This window comes from Chiloscyllium plagiosum, chromosome 25 (assembly GCF_004010195.1).
Source record: "Chiloscyllium plagiosum isolate BGI_BamShark_2017 chromosome 25, ASM401019v2, whole genome shotgun sequence".
Classification (NCBI taxonomy): Eukaryota; Metazoa; Chordata; class Chondrichthyes; order Orectolobiformes; family Hemiscylliidae; genus Chiloscyllium; species Chiloscyllium plagiosum.
Genome location: NC_057734.1, coordinates 22,497,736 through 22,516,680, shown reverse-complemented (window position 1 = coordinate 22,516,680; position 18,945 = coordinate 22,497,736). Strand labels below are relative to the sequence as shown.

At 51.9% G+C, this 18,945-nt stretch overlaps 1 protein-coding gene across 2 annotated transcripts in view; it reads left to right on the top strand.

Moving 5' to 3' along the window:
- Window positions 1-18,945, top strand: part of LOC122562636 (rasGAP-activating-like protein 1) — a 270,514-nt gene that overhangs the window by 199,633 nt on the left and 51,936 nt on the right. For both annotated transcript variants that reach the window (XM_043715652.1, XM_043715650.1), the window contains exons 13-14: window positions 2,048-2,160; window positions 8,966-9,158. In XM_043715652.1, the coding sequence (XP_043571587.1) occupies window positions 2,048-2,160; window positions 8,966-9,158 (306 nt within the window). The remainder of the gene's footprint in view (window positions 1-2,047; window positions 2,161-8,965; window positions 9,159-18,945) is intronic.

Here is an 18,945-nt window from a genome sequence, read left to right as displayed (position 1 = left end):
GAAAGGTCATTGGGGACATTTAAGAGTCTACTGGACATACATATGGTCACAGAAATTTGAGGGTGCATACATGAGGATCAGTGGTCGGCACAACATCGTGGGCTGAAGGGCCTGTTCTGTGCTGTACTGTTCTATGTTCTATGTTCTAAAGCCCTGGGTCTTTTCTGTTAGACAACTCTCCTCAGGACCCTGCCATTAACTTTGTAAGTCCTTCCTTTGTTTGTCTTACCAACATGCAATACCTCGCATTTATCCAAATTAAACTCCATCTGTCTTGAGCAAATCCGTCGAGTTCCCCAATTACATACTGGATCAGGACATGGTGACAATATGCTAAATGCAAACAGTATAGACAACTCTAAGTTTTGGCCTTGGAATGATTAATTGCGTGGTAAAGGAACACTCAGTAATATTAGGTCTCCCTGGCATAATACCATCTCTAAAGTTTGTCCTTTTTTGTCACTTTCATGTGAGGAAACCAGGTTACTGGCTCACTTGGGAGTTACATTTTTAATGGCAGCATTAGATTATAGTCATATTATTATATATTCATCAATATGCATAACAATATTTAAATGGAGCGGAACTATACAGATCTAAATATATCTTAACAGTTTCATGTCAATTAATGACTTTACTTGTGCCTCTGAGAATAGCATTAGGATGTTTTCTTCTTGGGAAAAGTGTTAGATGATAATAATAATCACAATAACAAGAGGTCTTGTGGCTTGCTAAATAGCACCCCTACCTCTTATCTAAGAGACTTAGGTTCATGCCTCACCCTAGGACATGTGGCGAAAGAAAGCGTGACAATGGAAATAGATGAGAAACAGGCCATGAATTCTCCTGACTATTTACTATAGAGGGAGAGAGAGAAATGATTTGCATTTTTATAGTGGTGTATATATAGATGTTGCCTAATACGTTTAAATTAATTCTGGCAAGTCAATTGTTCATCGGTTTAGAAGATGCCTTCAAAGCCCCCCCACTGTAAAACTTAATTAAAAGCATGAGTCATTGCTGTCTGTTCTGGTTAAAAAGAGAGAAACAATAATTTCTGAAATGTTAGTTCAAAACAGCTAAAAGTAGAACAGTGTAACGAATTACTAAAGTTCCTGCCTGGAAACTTACAACTGATCCCGATTTGTGGATTAAAGCACAACAAGATATTAATACTGAGTGTGGAAACTGAAATTTGGATGCAGGAAGTTTTCTGTTTCAACATTTAAGACATTCCTTATGAAGAGTCATCAGCACACAATTTTTAATTTCATTTATTTATATTCTTATTCTAGTATATGGCTAAAAGGATTATATTTCACGTCTTGACCTTAATTTTAATTAAATATTTTAGTCATTTGTAGTTACCAAGGAGATGATGGCACTGTGATCTCAGCTGCCTGATAATCCAAAGGAGCAAACTAATGCTGTATGGCCATGAGTTCAAATTCTACAATAGCAGCTGGTGGAATGTAACTTCCAATAGTAAGCCTGGAATTATAATGCTCAGTTATGGCGGCCATGAAACTAATCAATTGTTGTTAAAATCTCATCTACTAATGTTATTTATAGGTGTGACTCCAAACACAGAGCAATGTGGTTGACTCAACTGCCCACTGAAATGGCCCAGCAAACTAGTCAGTTCACAGGCAATAAATGATGGCTTTCTTAGTAAAGCCAGTATCTCATGAAAAACTAAAGAATAATCTGAGATTTATAGCCGGCAAAATGAAGTGAGTAAGTTGGTACATACCTGTATATGGTGAAGATTATAGATAATTCTTGGGTCACTCCATCTTGCAAGGGAAAATCACAACAAAAACTGTAGCTTCTGTTTTTAAGTGATAGGACAAACTGGCTGGAATCACTGCAACTATTGGGAAAGAAAACTGTAAAAACAACATTTTTTAGAACAGCAAGTCAAAGAAAATAATGTTGCGTTTGGTTCTTCTATAATGGGGAGAGGTCCTTCCGCAGATTTCTCTTCGACATGTTACAACATCTTCGTGCCATGCCTGATTTGGATGATGGTTCTCATTTCTTACAGCTGGTTGGAATGCCATACTTACATGAGGTGCTGAGGCAAGTCATTAACCGTATTTTTGATGAAAAGAAATACATTGAACTGGACCCTTGTAAAATTGACCTTAACAAAACAAGGTACGAATATTATATAGCTGTGATCTTGCGACCTACCTGCTTATCTTTCTCCTGACTCCTGCATTTGATCTCCAAAGCCATTAACTTTTTAAAAGTACTTGAAGACACTAGTTTGCCCTAAAAGAAACTACAGATTTTGGGACTCAAACAGAAACAATGGAAAGCAAGTCAAATAATATTAGTGAATTTTGAGAAGATTTGTAACTCAGGTTAAAGTTCTGGAAGATTCGTTTTCAGATGTTCCATCACCATGCTAGGTAACATCCTCAGTGAGCCTCTGATGAAGCACTCGTGTTCGTGACCCGCCTTCTATTTATGTGTTTGGGTTTCCTTAGGTTGGTGATGTAATTTCCTATTGTGATGTCATTTCCTGTTCTTTCTCTCAGAGAATGGTAAGTAGGGTCTAAGTCAATGTGTTTGTTGATAGAGTTCTGGTTGGAATATCATGCTTCTAGGAATTCTCGTGTGTCTCTCTGTTTGGCTTGTCCTAACATGTCTGAAAATGAATCTTCCAGCCCAGCGAGCAAAGTTGCATCAAGTAATATTATTTTAGGGGCTGACGTTTCTTGTTAAACCTGGAAGATTATCAGATGATGAGAAAGGAACAGAACAATATTAAAGACAACAGGCATATGCATGCAAACACAACAACAGAACATATCTTTGTATTGTAGATTTCATATAGCAAAACATCCCAGCTGCTTAACAAGAAGGATATCAATAAAGAACAGTTTTGGTAGGGTTGTTTTTTTCTGCACAGGAATGAGCACACACACACCCACCTCTGTTCTGCTATTTAATCAGATATTGGCACATATCTCCACATACCAAAACATTAAAATGAGAAGGGAGAAGGTCAAATGGCATGAAGAATATCAGTGTAAGAAATGGGAGGTACAACGAGATGCATTAAAGAAATAGAAGTCATATATATATAAGACATAGGTTGCCAATTCTCTGTAATTGCTCTGTTTTATGCTCCCAAGTCCAGAGATGATGATGAAAACAGGTAAAGAAAGGTAGTGTGCAGCTCCAGTACAGCAATGAGCAAAGGCAGATCATAGGTGGACATAAAGGTCAAAGAGAATAGGGTGGGGTGAGGTGATACACATATCTTTTACTGGGTTAGATTGCACTGCAGCCTGCGTAAATGCCATAGCCGGAGAAATTCCTCAGTAATATTTCCTCGGTTTGCATCTTGGCAGCAGCAGTTTTGCATGCAGTACAGATCATTCCATACAAAGTGCAGAGAGTAATAGAACAGAGCGAAGAATACAAGATTGAAGATAAATGTAAAGTGGCCATAGTTCTACCGGACCATAGGGCTGTTTGCTCATGAGAGAGAGTGAGAGAGAAACAGCTGGTGGTGGTTTGACTGAGAGTCACCATGCCTCAGGTGAGGGGAGAGGTTGAGAAGGGAAGTGTTTCATTGTAACCTCAGTGATTGCAGGAATTGAGCTCACAGAGTTGGCATTATTCTGCATCACAAAGTGGCTATTCAGCCAAGTGAGCTACAGATGTAATGCTGTGTGGACATGAAAAATGAATGTGCATTGTTGAAGGTTTTCCAGTTAGAAATACATTGCCAATTGGCACTGGTTGGAATGAGCTTTGTGAAAAGAAATGCAGCGTGGCAGCAAAAACAATGCTGCAGCATCAGCTTGGTAATGTTAGGAGGGTGCAGCAAGTTCCTGTAAGAATAATCCTCACTGCTGCTAATCATGTTACATGAGGTTTCTCTACTATTGCTCATGAGGTGGATTTGCTGTCACTGTTCTTTTTCGTGTTAGGGATCCATTGGGCCTGTTAGGTAGAATGTGAGACAAAAACTTGGGAATCAAACAAGTCGTTTGTCTTGAACAAGATGTGGCTTGCTGGATGGTAGGTCTTACTGTTTCAGCATCTCAACTGTTCCCTCACTCTGCTGATATGACATTATCATAGTAGGAGGTGCTTAAGGCACCCCTCAGCATTAACCCCTTCAGGCATTTACACCCTTATAGAACAATTCCCATATCCATTGTTAATCTTTCAATATCACCTGTATTTAGCCATTAATCATTCATCTCAGAACACACTGGAATAATTTTGAGTTAAATGTTAATATTAAGTGGATGAAATAAAATTGTTTGCCTATTATCTATCACTCCTGATTTTCATAGTAAGATCACCATAATGAGTCTCAGTCCCTTACTCACTTCTTTAATCTATTCTCTCCTTCCCATCCTCTCTTGAAGATGTTGGTTATGGTGTCCAATCGAGATTGGGATATCTGTTAGTCAGTCAATATTTCTATATAAAATCCCAATATCCAGTCCAGTCCTGCCAGTGACCAAACTTTGCTCATCAATCATATTTGATGAGGAACTGAAACAAGTGTTTGGTTTCTCATTTACATTTATATGCTGTCTAATGCCTATTTTGAAAGTGGGAATGACCAATTTAGCAATGTCCCAACAAACATACATGTTGGATCTAGGTTGTTCCACTATTAAATTAATCATTGTTGAGTATGTTTTGAAACATTTGAAATGAGATATAAATGCACAAAGTCATTCAGAGATAAAATAAAATAGTTTCTAGGTTACTGATGTTAAATGGTGAGCACTTTAGTGACAGAAATCTTTGTAAACTCCTGTCGCCACAAAATGTATTTGTCTTGTGAAGCTGGGTAAATGACATTTAACTGTGCAGCTTCACAAATATCCTGTAGTTAAGCCTATTACTTCCACATGAACTTAATAATCAACATAAATAACTCATGACGCACATTTTTACCAATGTTTTGTCGAGTTACGAATTGCAGTGGTCTCAATGTCTGACTTAAGGATACATTTTTAAAAAGTGCATTTTATTCAAACAAAGGTCTTCCTTAGAAGACATAACATGTTACGAGTTAATTACTCTAAGAATAGAATTTTTTGGGTGCAGCTAATAAAACTGTTCAGTAGGTAATCATTTAACTATGTACAACTAACTCTTCGCAGTTGCTAAGTTACATGCTAATATTGAATTTGACGTAAATTCAAGTTTCTCTTTTCCACAGTGATGCAGTTTAAACACCTGCACCATTCCAATTTGATTGTTTGGATTTGAAATATATCTTCGAATGCTGAATAGTTGTTTAATATTTTGATTTTAAGTGTAGACTTCCCCTGACCTTCTCACGAATTTGATATGCATATCACCGCTTATGTTGTATATGGATGAAATATCAATTTTTAAAGTACAGAGTAAAAATAGGAAGCAAATATGATGATAGATGCTAAAAATCCAAAACGAAAGAAAGGAAGCTAAAGGACCTTAATTATCTGTATCTGTGAAGAGAACTGGCAATTTGAGGGACTCGATTTTAACCATTTATGTGCCTGAACAGATGGTGCCAAGGGAAGGCCAGGGTCTTGCTACCATGGCAACAACTGCTGAGCTAAGCAATATTAGGGGCCACCATCCTGGCCAGTTCCAAGCTTGGGGCAGGAATTGAAGGGCAGAAGAATGGAATGATTGACAGTGGCCTCAAGGATGGCAGTAGCCTAATTGTGGATCTCAGAAGAGCATTCATGCACCCCCTGTCCACACCAAACTAGTTTTAAGTTTTTCATTTAGAGCCATAAGCTGTAGAATGGCACATCGCAGAAATGGGCCATTTGGCCCATCTTGTCCCTGTCAACCCAACTGACTCTTTGTAGGTGCTAAGTTACTTTCTGGAATTCTGGAACTCCTGCAAATTCTGGAACTCTTTGTCTTTAATCCTAGGTAAAACTGGGCAGAACAGCACTCAATCTATCTGTTGTTTCAGCAGTGGAACTCTGGGCCCAATATGTATAATACAGTCTCTCAACTTGAACATCAAGAGGGCCAAACTCTTTAACCATGTGGACATTCTGGTCATCAGTGATAGGTCCACTTCAGGAGTGGCAGGTTTCCCCTGTTACTTTTAGAGAATTTGAACCTTGTCTCCATTAAGTGGAACCCAGAGGAAGAAATGAGACAAAAGGAAGAAGCATAACAGTAGGAGACAGGAATCATGAAGGGCAACAAAAAGGTGTGAACAGTGACCTGAAAGGACCATGCTCATTTTCTAGACTGTGCAGGATTAACTGACATAAACTAAAAGCTACGAGGGAAACGTTCATCCATGATCCTCCATTATTTTTCATCCACAAGTTGCCTATCTCAGACATAATCTGAAATCGCTGTGTCAAATTCTACGTGTACACCATGATACCCAGCTCCACCTTCATTGAAAAGACCATAGACATAGTATCAAATGGCCATTCAACCCATCAGATCTGCTGTACCATTCAATGTGCTCATGGCTGATCTGATAATCCTCAACTCTACTTTCAAAGTATACTCTTTTGTCTAGTTAGTCCTCCCAAAATGAATTACCTCACATTTTTCGAGATTAAATTTCATTTCACACCTTTCAGTCCATCTGACCATCCCATCTATAGATTTATATGTTGGTAGTGTCGAAACCACCATTGTTTTTATTTTACATTTCTCATTTTTGGTTTGGAACGGTGAGTTACAGTTGAGAATTGAACTTTGAACATCAGCTTGTTTTAAAAAGGGAACAAAAGACTGATGTTTGCTGTTGGGAACTGGCCTGGAAAGGTAATGAAGGTTAATTACTGCTCGAAGGATGCTGTAGATGTTTTGGAACTGTGGTGTTGTGATGCTCAACATCAGCATGGGATTGAATGTTGAATCAGTCAATCAAGGGAGGACAGTCAATCACAGAGAACATTGAAAAAGAAAGAAAAAAAACAAAGAGTGAGCTTGCTGTGTTTTTGGGGAGGAGGTGGTTTTGCCTTCAAAGCTGCTGAACTGGGAAGTTGTTTTTTGTTTTGGTGCCTCTAGTTATTGCCTTGTGGAAAATTCTGAGAGCAGAAACACAGTCTGTAAGAAATAAGTAAAAGGTCTCCAGAGGTCTACAGAAACTGTTTGCATTGACTGGTGACTTAAGAATCAAACAAGATATGCAGGCCTATATGCCTGTAATACAACCCATTATCAAAGGATTTTATGAAGGCATGGAATTCATTCTTGAAACAGTTATCAAACTGGCAAATTATGATTCTTTTATTTTGTTTTTTTAAATTATCCCTGTGACTGTCTGTTTGTCTGTGAATGGGGGTTTATATTCAAGGAAGAAGGGGGCTTCAATCATAGATAAACATTAATAGATTACTTGGTTGTTCATCTGCATTCTTAAATTACATTATTAATGATAAATTGGCAATTTTTGTTTAAGTTATAAACTTAGTGCCCAAGATCTGTTATTTGAGGAGAAAGTGAGGACAGCAGATGCTGGAGATCAGAGCTGAAAATGTGTTGCTGGAAAAGCGCAGCAGGTCAGGCAGCATCCAGGGAACAGGAGAATCGACGTTTCGGGCATAAAGGCTTATGCCCGAAACGGCGATTCTCCTGTTCCTTGGATGCTGCTTGACCTGCTGCGCTGTTCCAGCAACATAAGATCTGTTATTTGTAAAGATTGGGCTGGAACAGTTGAGCAATTTTGAGAGTAATGGACTGACTTGGATCACTGTGTTGCAAATCCAGTGATAGTGGGGTTGATTTGGTTGGGCTTGGCATCCCCATGGTCGTTACAATAGATTCTTGGCTAACAAAGGAGTCAAAGGTCACTGGGGCTGAACTGGTAAGTGAAACTGATCAGCCATAATCTTATTGAATGGCAGAGTAGGCTGGAGAAGCCAAATGGCTTACTCCTGCTTCTAATTCACATGCTCTTATGTTTGAATAAGGTAGCAAAGAATTGCTGGCACCTCGGGAATTGTCCATTTATGTATCTTGCAAATAGTCTGACATCTGACAAATAACGATTTTGCAAACATTTAAATTACTGCCACACAAAATCAATATTTACTCTGTATAGTTACTGTTTACAGTTCCATCAATTTCTTAGCACATCTTCATTTAATTGCATACAGCGTATTATTCCCAATTTTACAGCTGATCTATCACTACTTATATTTTTTCAGTGATAAACAGTATCTATGATTCCTTCCTACCCACATTCTGAATTAATTTGTAGTTTTCTCAATGTCATTGCCATACAACTTAGTTCTCAACAATCAGCATAGACTGGCTATTTATTATCTTCACTGAAGTTTATTGTCACAGTTAGGGGTTCAGTAATGAATGATCACAGTGTCATTTCTTCTGCTATTCAATTAACAGTAAACTCAACTCACTCCTCTTCTTTCCTCTATTAGCCCATGTTTTGGAGTAAATATGCAATGTACCACCTCCACCCTGGAGTTTATGGACAATTAGTGGTTAGATCTTGCCTTGATGAGACTGGATACTGATGTTGAGGGAGAGGCCTAGATTGACTCTCCCTACAGTTTTGCCTATTCCCTGTGATGTTGTTTGTGGTTGCATTCCTATACAAACCAGCCTGAGCACAGGACCTCAGTATTTGATCTTTCTTATACTCTATTTCTGTGCTTTGCCATGTTTCTATGGGAACATCTCACCCCATTTCCGAGCACGATACGTGCAGTGAGCTGGGATACCAATTCACTATTTTAAAACTATTAACAGTAATGAAGGCTAATAACATTTTAAAGACTTAGAAAATGTTTTTTCTTCTAGTTTATGCTTAAGTAGTATCAGAAAAGAATTATTGGTCTAAATACCTTTAATGAGTGCAATAAATTTAAATTTGCAAAATACATTGTTCCAATTAAATTTATATTTCCTTGAAGCTGTGAGTAAAAGTGTATGAAGAAGAAAAGTATCAGCACTGACTAATGTTTCTTATAATGCTCCAAAGGAGGATCTCATTTAAAGGCAGTCTTTCAGAAGCTGGAGTACGGGAATGTAGCCAGGAGCTTCTAAAATCTTACCTGACTGATGTGATGGATGCCATTGTGGGCTCAGTGGAGCAGTGCCCTTCGGTTATGAGAGTAGCCTTCAAACAGCTACATAAAAGAGTGGAAGACCAATTTCCAGAAGCAGACAATGAGGTACGTGCAGTGAGTGTGTGATTGGGAGGGAATTCCATCCATTGAGACACCATGTGGTAATTCTACAACATTAGTAATTATCAGTTCAATCAAAATTGCCCCAAAGCTCAAAGCTGCACAATTGCAAACAATTACTGATCTCGAGACAATTCTTCTGTGGCTAACAGAAATCTTCTCCCGATCAGTTGAGCTGATTTTTTTTAAGCAAATTCCACCAATGGAATTGGTCATGTCAATGTTAATAGTTTGATATTCAATTGTTCATCAGGGATTAATTAATTTTGTGGATTAGTTTATTTGTGACAGAAAAACACATTATAACTTATGAAGCAGATATTTTACATAATTCCAAAGAGGTGCAGGCACAGAGGGAGTGGGTGTCGTCCCAGAGGGAGTGGGTGCAGGCTCACAGAGGGAGTGGGTACAGGCACAGATGAGGTGGGTGCAGGCACAGACGAGGTGGGTACAGGCGCGCAGAGGGAGTGGGTGCAGGCACAGAGGGAGTGGGTGTCGTCCCAGAGGGAGTGGGTGCAGGCACGCAGAGGGAGTGGGTGTCGTCCCAGAGGGAGTGGGTGCAGGCACGCAGAGGGAGTGGGTGTCGTCCCAGAGGGAGTGGGTGCAGGCACGCAGAGGGAGTGGGTGTCGTCCCAGAGGGAGTGGGTGCAGGCACGCAGAGGGAGTGGGTGTCGTCCCAGAGGGAGTGGGTGCAGGCACGCAGAGGGAGTGGGTGTCGTCCCAGAGGGAGTGGGTGCAGGCACGCAGAGGGAGTGGGTGTCGTCCCAGAGGGAGTGGGTGCAGGCACGCAGAGGGAGTGGGTGTCGTCCCAGAGGGAGTGGGTGCAGGCACGCAGAGGGAGTGGGTGTCGTCCCAGAGGGAGTGGGTGCAGGCACGCAGAGGGAGTGGGTGTCGTCCCAGAGGGAGTGGGTGCAGGCACGCAGAGGGAGTGGGTGTCGTCCCAGAGGGAGTGGGTGCAGGCACGCAGAGGGAGTGGGTGTCGTCCCAGAGGGAGTGGGTGCAGGCACGCAGAGGGAGTGGGTGTCGTCCCAGAGGGAGTGGGTGCAGGCACGCAGAGGGAGTGGGTGTCGTCCCAGAGGGAGTGGGTGCAGGCACGCAGAGGGAGTGGGTGTCGTCCCAGAGGGAGTGGGTGCAGGCACGCAGAGGGAGTGGGTGTCGTCCCAGAGGGAGTGGGTGCAGGCACGCAGAGGGAGTGGGTGTCGTCCCAGAGGGAGTGGGTGCAGGCACGCAGAGGGAGTGGGTGTCGTCCCAGAGGGAGTGGGTGCAGGCACGCAGAGGGAGTGGGTGTCGTCCCAGAGGGAGTGGGTGCAGGCACGCAGAGGGAGTGGGTGTCGTCCCAGAGGGAGTGGGTGCAGGCACGCAGAGGGAGTGGGTGTCGTCCCAGAGGGAGTGGGTGCAGGCACGCAGAGGGAGTGGGTGTCGTCCCAGAGGGAGTGGGTGCAGGCACGCAGAGGGAGTGGGTGTCGTCCCAGAGGGAGTGGGTGCAGGCACGCAGAGGGAGTGGGTGTCGTCCCAGAGGGAGTGGGTGCAGGCACGCAGAGGGAGTGGGTGTCGTCCCAGAGGGAGTGGGTGCAGGCACGCAGAGGGAGTGGGTGTCGTCCCAGAGGGAGTGGGTGCAGGCACGCAGAGGGAGTGGGTGTCGTCCCAGAGGGAGTGGGTGCAGGCACGCAGAGGGAGTGGGTGTCGTCCCAGAGGGAGTGGGTGCAGGCACGCAGAGGGAGTGGGTGTCGTCCCAGAGGGAGTGGGTGCAGGCACGCAGAGGGAGTGGGTGTCGTCCCAGAGGGAGTGGGTGCAGGCACGCAGAGGGAGTGGGTGTCGTCCCAGAGGGAGTGGGTGCAGGCACGCAGAGGGAGTGGGTGTCGTCCCAGAGGGAGTGGGTGCAGGCACGCAGAGGGAGTGGGTGTCGTCCCAGAGGGAGTGGGTGCAGGCACGCAGAGGGAGTGGGTGTCGTCCCAGAGGGAGTGGGTGCAGGCACGCAGAGGGAGTGGGTGTCGTCCCAGAGGGAGTGGGTGCAGGCACGCAGAGGGAGTGGGTGTCGTCCCAGAGGGAGTGGGTGCAGGCACGCAGAGGGAGTGGGTGTCGTCCCAGAGGGAGTGGGTGCAGGCACGCAGAGGGAGTGGGTGTCGTCCCAGAGGGAGTGGGTGCAGGCACGCAGAGGGAGTGGGTGTCGTCCCAGAGGGAGTGGGTGCAGGCACGCAGAGGGAGTGGGTGTCGTCCCAGAGGGAGTGGGTGCAGGCACGCAGAGGGAGTGGGTGTCGTCCCAGAGGGAGTGGGTGCAGGCACGCAGAGGGAGTGGGTGTCGTCCCAGAGGGAGTGGGTGCAGGCACGCAGAGGGAGTGGGTGTCGTCCCAGAGGGAGTGGGTGCAGGCACGCAGAGGGAGTGGGTGTCGTCCCAGAGGGAGTGGGTGCAGGCACGCAGAGGGAGTGGGTGTCGTCCCAGAGGGAGTGGGTGCAGGCACGCAGAGGGAGTGGGTGTCGTCCCAGAGGGAGTGGGTGCAGGCACGCAGAGGGAGTGGGTGTCGTCCCAGAGGGAGTGGGTGCAGGCACGCAGAGGGAGTGGGTGTCGTCCCAGAGGGAGTGGGTGCAGGCACGCAGAGGGAGTGGGTGTCGTCCCAGAGGGAGTGGGTGCAGGCACGCAGAGGGAGTGGGTGTCGTCCCAGAGGGAGTGGGTGCAGGCACGCAGAGGGAGTGGGTGTCGTCCCAGAGGGAGTGGGTGCAGGCACGCAGAGGGAGTGGGTGTCGTCCCAGAGGGAGTGGGTGCAGGCACGCAGAGGGAGTGGGTGTCGTCCCAGAGGGAGTGGGTGCAGGCACGCAGAGGGAGTGGGTGTCGTCCCAGAGGGAGTGGGTGCAGGCACGCAGAGGGAGTGGGTGTCGTCCCAGAGGGAGTGGGTGCAGGCACGCAGAGGGAGTGGGTGTCGTCCCAGAGGGAGTGGGTGCAGGCACGCAGAGGGAGTGGGTGTCGTCCCAGAGGGAGTGGGTGCAGGCACGCAGAGGGAGTGGGTGTCGTCCCAGAGGGAGTGGGTGCAGGCACGCAGAGGGAGTGGGTGTCGTCCCAGAGGGAGTGGGTGCAGGCACGCAGAGGGAGTGGGTGTCGTCCCAGAGGGAGTGGGTGCAGGCACGCAGAGGGAGTGGGTGTCGTCCCAGAGGGAGTGGGTGCAGGCACGCAGAGGGAGTGGGTGTCGTCCCAGAGGGAGTGGGTGCAGGCACGCAGAGGGAGTGGGTGTCGTCCCAGAGGGAGTGGGTGCAGGCACGCAGAGGGAGTGGGTGTCGTCCCAGAGGGAGTGGGTGCAGGCACGCAGAGGGAGTGGGTGTCGTCCCAGAGGGAGTGGGTGCAGGCACGCAGAGGGAGTGGGTGTCGTCCCAGAGGGAGTGGGTGCAGGCACGCAGAGGGAGTGGGTGTCGTCCCAGAGGGAGTGGGTGCAGGCACGCAGAGGGAGTGGGTGTCGTCCCAGAGGGAGTGGGTGCAGGCACGCAGAGGGAGTGGGTGTCGTCCCAGAGGGAGTGGGTGCAGGCACGCAGAGGGAGTGGGTGTCGTCCCAGAGGGAGTGGGTGCAGGCACGCAGAGGGAGTGGGTGTCGTCCCAGAGGGAGTGGGTGCAGGCACGCAGAGGGAGTGGGTGTCGTCCCAGAGGGAGTGGGTGCAGGCACGCAGAGGGAGTGGGTGTCGTCCCAGAGGGAGTGGGTGCAGGCACGCAGAGGGAGTGGGTGTCGTCCCAGAGGGAGTGGGTGCAGGCACGCAGAGGGAGTGGGTGTCGTCCCAGAGGGAGTGGGTGCAGGCACGCAGAGGGAGTGGGTGTCGTCCCAGAGGGAGTGGGTGCAGGCACGCAGAGGGAGTGGGTGTCGTCCCAGAGGGAGTGGGTGCAGGCACGCAGAGGGAGTGGGTGTCGTCCCAGAGGGAGTGGGTGCAGGCACGCAGAGGGAGTGGGTGTCGTCCCAGAGGGAGTGGGTGCAGGCACGCAGAGGGAGTGGGTGTCGTCCCAGAGGGAGTGGGTGCAGGCACGCAGAGGGAGTGGGTGTCGTCCCAGAGGGAGTGGGTGCAGGCACGCAGAGGGAGTGGGTGTCGTCCCAGAGGGAGTGGGTGCAGGCACGCAGAGGGAGTGGGTGTCGTCCCAGAGGGAGTGGGTGCAGGCACGCAGAGGGAGTGGGTGTCGTCCCAGAGGGAGTGGGTGCAGGCACGCAGAGGGAGTGGGTGTCGTCCCAGAGGGAGTGGGTGCAGGCACGCAGAGGGAGTGGGTGTCGTCCCAGAGGGAGTGGGTGCAGGCACGCAGAGGGAGTGGGTGTCGTCCCAGAGGGAGTGGGTGCAGGCACGCAGAGGGAGTGGGTGTCGTCCCAGAGGGAGTGGGTGCAGGCACGCAGAGGGAGTGGGTGTCGTCCCAGAGGGAGTGGGTGCAGGCACGCAGAGGGAGTGGGTGTCGTCCCAGAGGGAGTGGGTGCAGGCACGCAGAGGGAGTGGGTGTCGTCCCAGAGGGAGTGGGTGCAGGCACGCAGAGGGAGTGGGTGTCGTCCCAGAGGGAGTGGGTGCAGGCACGCAGAGGGAGTGGGTGTCGTCCCAGAGGGAGTGGGTGCAGGCACGCAGAGGGAGTGGGTGTCGTCCCAGAGGGAGTGGGTGCAGGCACGCAGAGGGAGTGGGTGTCGTCCCAGAGGGAGTGGGTGCAGGCACGCAGAGGGAGTGGGTGTCGTCCCAGAGGGAGTGGGTGCAGGCACGCAGAGGGAGTGGGTGTCGTCCCAGAGGGAGTGGGTGCAGGCACGCAGAGGGAGTGGGTGTCGTCCCAGAGGGAGTGGGTGCAGGCACGCAGAGGGAGTGGGTGTCGTCCCAGAGGGAGTGGGTGCAGGCACGCAGAGGGAGTGGGTGTCGTCCCAGAGGGAGTGGGTGCAGGCACGCAGAGGGAGTGGGTGTCGTCCCAGAGGGAGTGGGTGCAGGCACGCAGAGGGAGTGGGTGTCGTCCCAGAGGGAGTGGGTGCAGGCACGCAGAGGGAGTGGGTGTCGTCCCAGAGGGAGTGGGTGCAGGCACGCAGAGGGAGTGGGTGTCGTCCCAGAGGGAGTGGGTGCAGGCACGCAGAGGGAGTGGGTGTCGTCCCAGAGGGAGTGGGTGCAGGCACGCAGAGGGAGTGGGTGTCGTCCCAGAGGGAGTGGGTGCAGGCACGCAGAGGGAGTGGGTGTCGTCCCAGAGGGAGTGGGTGCAGGCACGCAGAGGAGGCACAGAGGGAGTGGGTACAGGCACAGAGGGAGTGGGTGCAGGCACACAGAGGGAGTGGGTGCAGGCACAGAGGGAGTGGGTACAGGCACACAGAGGGAGTGGGCGCAGGCACACAGGGAGTGGGCGCAGGCACACAGAGGGAGTGGGTGCAGGCACACAGAGGGAGTGGGTGCAGGTACACAGAGGGAGTGGGTGCAGCCATAGAGGGAATGGGTACAGGCACAGAGGGAGTGGGTACAGGCACAGAGGGATTGGGTACAGGCACAGAGGGATTGGGTACAGGCACAGAGGGAGTGGGTGCAGGCACACAGAGGGAGTGGGTGCAGGCACACAGAGGGAGTGGGTGCAGGCACAGAGGGAGTGGGTGCTGGCAAACAGGGGGAGTGGATACAGGCACAGAGGGAGTGCGTGCAGGCACAGAGGGCGTGGTGTGCAGGCACTGAGGGAGTGGTGTGCAGGCACAGAGGGAGTGGTGTGCAGGCACAGAGGGAGTGGGTGCTGGCACAGAGGGAGTGGGTGCTGGCACAGAGGGAGTGGGTGCAGGCGCGGAGGGAGTGGGTGCAGGCGCGGAGGGAGTGGGTGCAGGCACGGAGGGAGTGGGTGCAGACACGGAGGGAGTGGGTGTAGACACGGAGGGAGTGGGTACAGGTACAGAGGGAGTGGGTACAGGTACAGAGGGAGTGGGTACAGGCACAGAGGGAGTGGGTACAGACACAGTGGGAGTGGGTACAGACACACAGAGGGAGTGGGTGCAGGCACACAGAGGGAGTGGGTGCAGGCACACAGAGGGAGTGGGTGCAGGCACACAGAGGGAGTGGGTGCAGGCACACAGGGGGAGTGGGTGCAGGCACACAGAGGGAGTGGGTACAGGCACACAGAGGGAGTGGGTGCAGGCACACAGAGGGAGTGGGTGCAGGCACACAGGGGGAGTGGGTGCAGGCACACAGGGGGAGTGGGTACGGGCACAGAAGGAGTGGGTGCAGGCACACAGAGGGAGTTGGTGCAGGCACACAGAGGGAGTGGGTGCAGGCACAGAGGGAGTGGGTACAGGCACACAGAGGGAGTGGGTACAGGCACAAAGAGGGAGTGGGTACAGGCACAAAGAGGGAGTGGGTACAGGTACAGAGGGAGTGGGTACAGGTACAGAGGGAGTGGGTACAGGCACAGAGGGAGTGGGTACAGGCACAGAGGGATTGGGTGCAGGCACACAGAGGGAGTGAGTGCAGGTACACAGAGGGAGTGGGTGCAGCCACAGAGGGAATGGGTACAGGCACAGAGGGAGTGGGTACAGGCACAGAGGGATTGGGTACAGGCACAGAGGGATTGGGTGCAGGCACACAGAGGGAGTGGGTGCAGGCACACAGAGGGAGTGGGTGCAGGAACAGAGGGAGTGGGTGCTGGCAAACAGGGGGAGTGGATACAGGCACAGAGGGAGTGGGTGCAGGCACAGTGGGAGTGGGTACAGGCACAAAGAGGGAGTGGACGCAGGCACAGAGGGAGTGGGTACAGGCACACAGAAGGACTTGGTGCAGACACACAGAGGGAGTGGGTGCAGGCACAGAGGGAGTGGGTGCTGGCAAACAGGGGGAGTGGATACAGGCACAGAGGGAGTGGGTGCAGGCACAGAGGGTGTGGTGTGCAGGCACTGAGGGAGTGGGTGCTGGCACAGAGGAAGTGGGTGCTGGCACAGAGGGAGTGGGTGCAGACACGGAGAGAGTGGGTGCAGGCACGGAGGGAGTGGGTGCAGGCACGGAGGGAGTGGGTGCAGACACGGAGGGAGTGGGTGCAGACACGGAGGGAGTGGGTGCAGACACGGAGGGAGTGGGTACAGGCACACAGAAGGACTTGGTGCAGACACACAGAGGAAGTGGGTGCTGGCACAGAGGGAGTGGGTGCAGGCACGGAGGGAGTGGGTGCAGGCACAGAGGGAGTGGGTGCAGGCACGGAGGGAGTTGGGTGCTGGCACAGAGGGAGTGGGTGCAGACACGGAGAGAGTGGGTGCAGGCACGGAGGGAGTGGGTGCAGGCACAGAGGGAGTGGGTGCAGGCACAGAGGGAGTGGGTGCAGGCACAGAGGGAGTGGGTGCAGACACGGAGGGAGTGGGTGCAAACACGGAAGGAGTGGGTGCAGACACGGAGGGAGTGGGTGCAAACACGGAAGGAGTGGGTGCAAACACGGAAGGAGTGGGTGCAGACACATAGGAGGTGGGTGCAGGCACAAAAGGAGTGGGTGCAGGCACACAGAGGGAGTGGGTGCAGGAACAGACGAGGTGGGTGCAGGCACAGAGAGGGATTGGGTGCAGGCACAGAGAGGGACTGGGTGCAGGCACAGAGAGGGACTGGGTGCAGGCACAGAGAGGGACTGGGTGCAGGCACAAAGGGAGTTGGTACAGGCACACAGGGGAGTGGGTGCAGGCACAAAGGGAGTTGGTACAGGCACACAGGGGAGTGGGTGCAGGCACAGAGTGAGTGGGTGCAGGCACAGAGTGAGTGGGTACAGGCACACAGAGGGAGTGGATATGGCCACAAAGGGATCGGGTACAGGCACACAGAGGGAGTGGGTACAGGCACACAGAGGGAGTGGGTACAGGCACACAGAGAGGCACACAGAGGGAGTGGGTACAGGCACACAGAGGCAGTGGGTGCAGGCACGGCGGGAGTGAGTGCAGGAACAGACGAGGTGGGTGCAGACACACAGAGGGGGTGGGTGCAGGCAAACAGAGGGAGTGGGCGCAGGCACACAGAGGGAGTGGGCGCAGGCACACAGGGGGAGTGGGCGCAGGCACACAGAGGGAGTGGGCACAGGCGCACAGAGGGAGTGGGCGCAGGCACACAGAGGGAGTGGGTGCAGGCACAGAGGGAGTGGGTACAGGCACAGTGGGAGTGGGTACATGCACAAAGAGGGAGTGGACGCAGGCACAGAGGGAGTGGGTACATGCACACAGAGGGATTGAGTGCAGGCACACAGAAGGACTTGGTGCAGACTCACAGAGGGAGTGGGTGCAGGCACAGAGGGAGTGGGTGCTGGCAAACAGGGGGAGTGGATACAGGCACAGAGGGAGTGGGTACAGGCACACAGAAGGACTTGGTGCAGACACACAGAGGGAGTGGGTGCAGGCACAGAGGGAGTGGGTGCTGGCAAACAGGGGGAGTGGATACAGGCACAGAGGGAGTGGTGTGCAGGCACAGAGGGAGTGGGTGCTGGCACAGAGGGAGTGGTGTGCAGGCACAGAGGAAGTGGGTGCTGGCACAGAGGGAGTGGGTGCAGACACGGAGGGAGTGGGTGCTGGCACAGAGGGAGTGGGTGCTGGCACGGAGGGAGTGGGTGCAGACACGGAAGGGGTGGGTGCAAACACGGAAGGAGTGGGTGCAGACACGGAAGGAGTGGGTGCAGGCACACAGAGGGAGTGGGTGCATGAACAGACGAGGTGGGTACAGGCACACAGAGGGATTGGGTGCAGGCACAGAGAGGGACTGGGTGCAGGCACAAAGGGAGTTGGTACAGGCACACAGAGGGAGTGGATACGGCCACAAAGGGAATGGGTACAGGCACACAGAGGGAGTGGGTGCAGACACACAGAGGGACCGGGTACAGGCACACAGAGGGACCGGGTACAGGCACACAGAGGGAGTGGTTGCAGGCGCAGAGGGAGTGGCTGCAGGCACACAGAGGGAGTGGCTGCAGGCACACAGAGGGAGTGGCTGCAGGCACACGGAGGGAGTGGCTGCAGGCACACAGAGGGAGTGGCTGCAGGCACACAGAGGGAGTGAGGGAATGGATGCATGCACACATAGGGAGTGGGTGCAGGAACAGACGAGGTGGGTACAGGCACACAGAGGGGATTGGGTGCAGGCACACAGAGGGAGTGGGTGCAGGCACACAGAGGGAGTGGGTGCAGGCACACAGAGGGAGTGGGTGCAGGCACATAGAGAGGGTGGGTGCAGGCACACAGAGGGAGTCGGTGCAGGCACACAGGGGGAGTGGGTACAGGCACACAGAGGGAGTCGGTGCAGGCACACAGGGGGAGTGGGTGCAGGCACACAGGGGGAGTGGGTGCAGGCACGCAGAGCCAGTGGGTGCAGGCACGCAGAGCCAGTGGGTGCAGGCACACAGAGGGAGTGGGTGCAGGCACACAGAGGGAGTGGGTGCAGGCACACAGAGGGAGTGGATGCAGGCACACAGAGGGAGTGGATACAGGCACACAGAGGGAGTGGATGCAGGCACACAGAGGGAGTGGGTGCAGGCACACAGAGGGAGTGGGTGCAGGCACAAAGACGGAGTGGATGCAGGCACAACGACGGAGTGGGTGCAGGCACACCGAGGGAGTGGGTGCAGGCACACAAGGGGAGTGGGTGCAGGCACACCGAGGGAGTGGGTGCAGGCACACAAGGGGAGTGGGTGCAGGCACACAAGGGGAGTGGGTGCAGGCACACAGGGGGGATTGGGTGCAGGCACACAGGGGGGATTGGGTGCAGGCACACAGGGGGAGTGGGTGCAGGCACACAGGGGGAGTGGGTGCAGGCACACAGGGGGAGTGGGTGCAGGCACACAGAGGGAGTCGGTGCAGGCACACAG